This window comes from Limulus polyphemus, unplaced genomic scaffold (genome assembly GCF_000517525.1).
Source record: "Limulus polyphemus unplaced genomic scaffold, Limulus_polyphemus-2.1.2 Scaffold4375, whole genome shotgun sequence".
Taxonomy (NCBI): domain Eukaryota; kingdom Metazoa; phylum Arthropoda; class Merostomata; order Xiphosura; family Limulidae; genus Limulus; species Limulus polyphemus.
Genome location: NW_013669985.1, coordinates 77,631 through 86,028, shown reverse-complemented (window position 1 = coordinate 86,028; position 8,398 = coordinate 77,631). Strand labels below are relative to the sequence as shown.

The following is an 8,398-nucleotide window of genomic DNA, read 5'->3' as shown; positions in this document are numbered from 1 at the left end:
ACTATAGGAAACCAAACGGTTGGACTTACCAATTTTAAAATGAATTCATAATAGCCAGTTTTTACAAGAAATTAAATGGTGCTGTTTATGTTGTACTTGATGTACTTATTTTAATGACGAAATTGACAGTTAATGATTATTGCGCCATTTTTTTGTAATAAGCATACAAACATAAGCACGTTTTGCACATAGAAAGCGTTATGGCGGGAGACACTCAGATCACCTTGCTGTCAATTCAGTATTTACAAAAACAGTTTTCTTTAAATAATGCTAAGTGGTTTCATAAGTGATTTAGTAACTTTGTGAATTGCAAATTATTGTTTAGCGATACAGGTGATTATACCACCCAAGAAACGCCCTTTCTATGGAAAGTCTTCTGCTACTAAAAGAATGCAAGCACAAAGAGCAGCTGAAACAGAAGAAGAACGCAATCAAAGAATTCAAACACAAGCTTCAAGACAGGCTGCTCAAATACAGGAAGAGACTTTGAAACAACGTAAAGTTAGACTTCGAGCTCAAGCTGAAAGGCAGGCTACTCAAAGACAGCAAGAAACTGTTAAACAGCACAAAGCCAAAGTTCAGTCAGAATCATCAAGGCAAGTTCGATATAGACAACAAGAAACTTCTAAACAACGTCAAACCAGACTTTAAACACAAAAATTAAGACAAATAACTTACAGAGAGCAAGAAACAGAGGAGCAACATGATGTACGACTTCAGTCTCAAAGAACAAGACAAGCTCAAACACGATCTAATTTCAAATAAAGCTTTGTTTGATTAAATGCTTTTTATTTCTCGCATCACGCGTTTGTTTACTTACTGAATAATTTGCTGAAAAAAATACTGAACTATACATTTCAAATCTAAATTTCACCCTGCATTTCTGGGTAATTCAGCTAGTAAACGATAAACAAAACATAATTGAAATAAATAACAGAAATTGTTACCTCACAAATTTATAATGATTTTTATATGATTTCTGCTTTTATTATTGATATAAACTTTTTTTTTTTGTTCAAAAATTGTTATGACTCTGGAAAATCGGGCTTCGATTGAGTAGCCTTCTGCGTATATCACAATAAACGAAAAATCCAATATAAGCTTTTCAGAAAACAACAACAACAAATACTTAAGTGCCCTCTTATGGTAGTTAATCGATCAGTGAAATCACATGCTTTGCTATAATAAAATACGCTTTTGAATAGCGAAACGCTGTGCGAGGAATAAATTGATGATTTGACGATATTAAGGTAAACTTTTGATTTTTTTAACACGGAAGTTTATAGTTGCACTTATAGCAGTAGTATAAAAACAAGTACCCAAAATACTATTAAACAAATTGCGTAAAAGTAATAAGTTTATTTTTACGTTACAGTTTATATTACGTAGTTTTCATATACATAGATTATTAGATAATAATGCGATGTTCGTTGGTGTGAAAGTTGTAGCCTGGTACACGGGGGGCAAGGTCAATTTGCACGGCGGAGGAAGGCAAGTGCGCTCTTGTAACAGTTTTGTGACTGTGATTTATTACTTATTACAATTCTACAGCTGTTTAAGATTAAGAGAATAGTGTTGATGCATCATCATTTTTTATATTTAATAGTGAGAATGAAAAGACTCGGGGACAAAAATATACATTTGGGCAGAGAAGAAGTCATCTCTGGTTAAGACAGCTTTATTTTTCTATCAGTAACACAAGCAGTGTGGTTGTACTCTTTAGCGGGTTTCCTTCAGATGTGGTGGATGCAGTTAATTTAAAAGAGTTTAAGGGAAGCTTGGTAAATATTTCAACGATAAGGGCTGGCGTTTTTAGTTTTGTTTAATTTAGTGGATATAACAGCTTAAATAGACCAAAAGGCTACTTGTTATTTGATGGTATGTTATGTTATAATACTAGTTATAGAGTAAAATCCTATATCCAAATATTTTATTCTAATCTTCTTTGTTTTTTCTTGCATTTGTATAAAATTTTGAGGTTTATAAACACTTCGATTAAAGGTTTTTTTTGCAGACCCAAGAACAGATGCTGACAACCAAAGGGCAGATTACAGTTTGGCTAGTTTGACTGAGGGATATTGAATTGTGTAAATTAAGGAAAAGAACCATTTTAATGCATTTGGTAATACTAATATATCAACACTGTTAAAATTGAAACAATAAAAGCCAAAGAGGAATAAAATAGAAAATGCAGCTGTATAAGTTTACTTTGTTTTCTTGTAAGTTTTAACAACTATGCTAAATTGTAATAAATAAACCTGATCATAACGAAAAGAGTTGGCAAACAACAATTGATAAGCATAATGAAGCGATTTATTTTGGAGTGAACATGCTACATGTTTTATCAGAATATTGGTCTGTCTTCTTCTGGTATGGTTTTTAGCTGAACAATAATATAAATGTGTATATGTATAAATACACCTTGTGTGTGTATATATATATATATATATAGTATATTTATTTTGTTTACTTAGAAAGTTAATTTGCTTGAAATGGAAAGGAAACAAGTAGCCATAGTTGGAGCAGGAATTATTGGGGTTACAACAGCAGTGAGAGCCATTGAAACAGTACCAGGTATAGAAGCTACAATAATTTCTGACAAATTCAGTCCAAATACCACAGGGGATGGTGCAGCAGGGTTCTGGAATCCCTACCTTCTAGAAGGGTGTTCACCAGAAAAAATTGAGTAAGTGTATATATAACTATTAGTCATAAAAAATGCATGTGCAATATAATTCTGACTTTCTCTTAAGTTAAACGACTTCTGAAAATAGATGACACATTTGTCCATGCTCATTTTGTTGGTACAATTTTAATTCTAAATCACTGTAAAGGGTGCTACTTATGTATAGAAACTTGCTCATTTGTTTGACAAGTAAAGATTAAAATATGTTGCTTAGATAATGTTAAATATTCATGAAAAGAGGTTAACTTGTGACCAGGAGCTCTAGTAGTGGAAATTAGACTTGTTATTTGATATTTAAAAAGATCTGAAACTGCATTAATGTAGAATTTGTTTTTTTCAAACTTCAAAAAGAGAACAGAAATAAAACACTGGATATATTTTTATATAGCATTTCAAATTTGAAAGGTTTTTGTTTATTTTTTAGTTAATTCTAGCTTATGTGTAATTTTCACTTTTTTATTTCCATGTTGAATACTCTTATTAATTTTTTTTAATCTTTTACTTTCACAACTAGTATACTGATTCTTTATTGCACAGGGTGTAACCTTTTAATCTTTTTTTGGGGAACAGGGGAGGAACCTCTGTACAAACACTTAGTGCTCAATGATTTTGGGTACTGCTTATTTTCTGTCAGTAGCTAGTGATAATCTAGATACTGGTTTTCAGGAGTCAAATCTGAACCATAAATTCACTTCAGCATTGTTTATTCCATTAACTACAGTTGCAAGCAGAAAGTATTTTATTCTCACCAAAATGAAAAATTGGTCAGTAAGTATTTAATGTGAACACTGTTCTTTACAACACTCATTAGTTTCATTGATATATAAAACTCAATGCTCATTTGTCACACAGATGAATATAACTTGACACTTGTTAGTCACGCAGATGAACAGAACTTGACACTTGTTAGTCACGCAGATGAACAGAACTTGACACTTGTTAGTCACGCAGATGAACAGAACTTGACACTTGTTAGTCATGCAGATGGACAGAACTTGACACTTGTTAGTCACGCAGATGAACTGAACTTGACACTTGTTAGTCACGCAGATGAACTGAACTTGACACTTGTTAGTCACGCAGATGAACAGAACTTGACACTGGTTAGTCACGCAGATGAACTGAACTTGACACTTGTTAGTCACGCAGATGAACAGAACTTGACACTTGTTAGTCACGCAGATGACTAGAACTTGACAGTCATTAGTCATATGGATGACTTGAACTGGACCTATCTCGATATTATGTGAAGTGAGCAAAATTGCTTTGTATGTTAGTAGGGTTTAATAATATTACTGTTTTGATTGTGTTCAATTAGGTTACATGAAGTAGAAAAATTGGTAACATAGAGTTTGAAGGCATTTTAGTTCATCAATGAAATTCTTCCTATATTTTGAGAGAGCAATAAACTTGTTTTAGCAACAGAAGGATATCCAAGTATGTGATTTGTTATAATGTCAGTAGAGTATACAGCTATTTTATGTGAAATGCATTTGTGTGATTTTTTAAAAGTATTGGAGTAATTACTGACAATATTGACTTTGTCTCAGATATTGTGGGTTTATTTTATGTACCAGTGTATTCCCATATGACTTTGTGATGTGTGATTTGATTCTTAGCCCAGGTATTGTTTCTGCATGTATGCCATGTGAGATTCACACAGACTTAAAACTCCTAAAGTTGTGGACATAAAGTAATAAATGTTTAGAGGCTTTAATTTTCAAATAGCTTTCCTGTAGTTGATGATGGTGCTGGATACATGACAAACATTCATACGAAAGAAATAGTGATAGTTTTTGTATTCTAGCTCAGTCTTTTCAAACAAGCATGATATTTATAGATATTATAACAATTTTACTCTTTTTCAGACTTTGGTGTCAGGAGACTTTCTCTTACTTGTTAAACCTTTTGCAGTCACCAGATTCAAGCACTAATGGTATAGGACTAGTTTCTGGTTATATCTTGTCTGAACATTTCATGGTATGTCATTATCTAATATAGCATAATTAACTTAAAACGTTTTTGTGTAATTTTTCATTATATTTGTAACAGACTAAACAAAATGTTGCTACAAAAAAAATTAAAGATGTTGGACAGTTAAAAACACATTATGTTTGTATTTATATTTAAGTGCTGTAGAACTACAAGTTAAAAATTATGGCCAAGTCATTTTTTTATAATTTGCACCTGACCCGGCCCTGCAAGCTCCCAAAGCTAGTGCAACAGCCAGCCTTTGGAAGCGGTTGGTTGAAAAATTGGGTCAGAAGCGAGTGATGTCATTCAAGGTAAGAAATGGCCAGTTGTGGTTCGTTTCCTCTCTGTGCATCATTTTGTGTATGGGAAAAACTGTTGGTTTGTTTATGTGAAAACAATTTTTTCTCTGGACAAATTCCATTTGACAGACGTTTTGAATACAATCATTCATGAGTATGTTGTTCCAGAATGTAAACAACTATGGTTTTTCACTGTGTTGTGTATGGATGTGGAAATATTTCCAAGGAAAAGGAGATATCTCTGCATGAGTTTCCACCTAAGTCAGACAGAAAATGGCACATGGCCTGTACAAAGTTCATATCAAAATCTTGTGATAAATGGAATCAGACCAAAATCTGCCATGTATGTAGTGAACACTTTTTTTGGAATCAGGCTTATAAAATAAACTGCAATTTGATATGGGATTTGCAAAATAAGTGGTGCTAAAAAATAATACAGTGCCCAGTGTGTATCCAAAGTTTGAGGGAGATCCATCAAGCACAGCAAGCATCAGCCAGGCTCAAGACAATGGCACATCACACTCTTGCTCACAGACTTATAACAGAGATGATAGTTGTGTTCGATCAGTACTTCATAAACGAGAGGCATACAGGGTAAACCCAAGTTTTAGCAAATGTTTTAAGTGCAAATAGAATTGTCAGTGATCATTCAGGTTTTATAAACACACCAGTAGATCTACTAAAACAAAAACAAAGTTGATGACATTTCACTTTCAGCTATTATTTACCAAAAAAAGGGGTATGGACAAACAAGTGTCTGTTTTATTTATTTTTCATATTTATAACACTTTTTTATGAAATTTCATTGGAGATGTCAAGGTGCAACATAAAGAAATGCTAGATCTACAATATTGATTATCGAAATATGACCCCAGCTATGTTTGCTTTTCCAGTCCTAATGTATACTTAGTCATATGCATACAAAATTGAGCATGTGCAGAATACAGTATCGGGAGTCCATCAGCTTATATTAGATCTACATCTAGATCTACATCCATCACTTGAAGACACAAGTATTGGCTAGAATTTACTCATAGGTTTACTATATTGTCACCCATGTGATCATACTGATGGCTGTAAATTTCATCTCATTTTCATGACATTAGCAGTGTAAACCAGTCGTTTATGAGATTGTAATATATAACTATTGAAACAATTCCATACCAAGGAAGATCAGATGACCACCATCTTTCTCTTCATCTGCTGTCATGATTTTTGTTTACCTTGTGTGATGTAGGTTTGTTTTCCCAGTTTGCCACGTAGTGCTTCTGCTAGTTTTTGTAAAGCTAGCCAATCCTGACCAAATATGGCTTGAGTGTTTTTAATCGCATTAATTTTAGTGCAATACGATATAGATATTCAAGCACAAAAATGCCGTATTATCGGTGGTCTTTAAAATATAATAACAGAAATCCAAAATAAAACTTTTAAATAACTAAAATACAAATTTTATCACTTTCACCAAATAATTTCTAAACTTTGCCTGGCTAGACCTAGGTAGAAACATTAATAAACAATACAACATAAATCCCAGTAGTGTTATTAATTTTAATAAATGTCAAAGAAATTAGAAAAAGAACCAGAAGAAGAAAAAAAGCCCAATTCACCTAAGAATAACACAATGTTCCAAAATTAAACCACTTCTCAATAAATATCAAGGACAATATCAAATATCATAACTAGTGGCATCTCTGATCTTGCACATCATAATTAATCACTTCACGACTGGCAGTCCTACATAAGATGTGTTTTTTGCTCATTGTTTAATTAACCTACCCATACATTTTTTTTTCATGAATTTCGTGGTCTATTCTTTCATTCGGGGTGTGTCTATGAGCCAGACTAGTCTTGGAGAATTCCACTCCTCGTCAGTGACCCTGGACACTACCACCAAAGATGTTAAAGAGGATGGATGAGAGTAGGCATCCTTGTTGAACTCCAACAGTTGTTTGAAACCAGTCCACTAAGCTGCCATTATGAGGACTGCACACATGGACTTGTTATAAAGATTGGTGCTGATGTTGTACTTTCTTATGATTGCCCATAAGGCTGCATGCCCTACCATCTCAAAGGCCTTCTTGAAGACTGTGAAAACATGATAAAGGTCTTGTCGATGTTGGAGACGTTTCTCACAAAGGATCCTGAGATTGAAGATCTGTTCTATGGTGCTTTGTCCTGCTCGAAACCCTCCCTGTTCCTCAGCAATGATCTTTTCCACTTGGGGCTTGAGTCTGTTTAATATGATCTTTAACATAACTTTACTCAGGTGACTGATGAGGCTGATTATTCAATAGTTTTGGCACAGCTGTAGGTTGCCTTTCTCGGGAAGCAAGATGACCATAGACTGTGTTCAAGGGGTTGGCCATTTTCCTGTCTGCCTAATATTATTGCAGATTGCTGTGAGGGTGATGAACAAGGCTTCTCCCCCGGCCTGAACCAGTTCTGCTGGTATGTTGTCAACTCTAGCTGACTTCCCTTTCTTCAGTGGTCTTATTTTCTACTGCTTCCTGAAGTATAGGATAGTTGTCCTATTCAGTTATCTAAGGGCAGTGTAGTACTGTTGAGTCTCTGTTGGTCTTGTGGTTGTATAGTTTTGAGCAGTATTCTGTCCACCGATGGAAGATCTCTTGTTCTTTTATGAGTCATTTTCCTGATTTATCTTGGATGGTAGTGGCTCACCCTTGTTTTATGGTTGTTAGGTCTCTTACATGTTGGTATGTTTTTTTACTGTTGTTCTTATTCAAGTTTTCTTCCATTTCTCCTTTGTCTTCTTCATGCCTTTTTTGAATTTTATTCTTGACTTCTCTGTATTTTTTTACTCCTTCAGGATTGCCTTTTATCTTTTTCAGCTCTCTTCTTTTGTCACATAGGTCCAGCATATCTAGTGTAACCCAGGGTTTCTTAGTCCGACGGTACCTCCCAAGGATCTTGTTGGCTGTGTCAGTCACTGTTGTGTTGAAGGTGGTGATCATTGAATCTAGGTCTGTGTTTTCATCACCCAGGATTGAAAGAGGTGCAAACTTCCCACCAGTCATTGCTTGGAAGGCTTCTGCCACATCAGGGCCCTTCAGTTTCTCAAATGTCATCACGTTGTAATCTGGTGGTGCCTATCTCCTCTCCTGGTTGGTTGACTGTAGCTGAAATCCACATACAGTGTGACACGTCCTGGTATTGAACATGTGGCTGTTGAGCTACTCTAGGAGCCCTTCTGTCCTGGCCATTGACTTCATCAAGGAAGATGTCCACCCAGTGATGTCATGTCACCATCACACCATTTCACCCATGGTTGGGAGAATCGTGGAGGGTGGGAACGTGTTATTCCATCCCTTATAGGTCCACTGCTTATTGGTTCAATCACTTACCACAAAAATAATGAACTTATTGAAATTAAGGCTTCCAGTTATTACTCTTTTTCATTATTGCAGCTGATAGTAATCCA

General features: G+C 34.7%; 1 protein-coding gene across 8 annotated transcripts in view; it reads left to right on the top strand.

Moving 5' to 3' along the window:
• LOC106471056 (D-amino-acid oxidase-like) overlaps positions 1-8,398 on the top strand; it is a 33,738-nt gene that overhangs the window by 2,380 nt on the left and 22,960 nt on the right. For 3 of the 8 annotated variants that reach the window (XM_013931642.2, XM_013931644.2, XM_022399674.1), the window contains exons 2-3: positions 2,475-2,686; positions 4,555-4,666. In XM_013931642.2, the coding sequence (XP_013787096.1) occupies positions 2,493-2,686; positions 4,555-4,666 (306 nt within the window). In that variant the 5' untranslated portion in view covers positions 2,475-2,492. The other 5 variants (XM_013931643.2, XM_022399675.1, XM_022399676.1 and 2 more) reach the window with 5 other exon arrangements.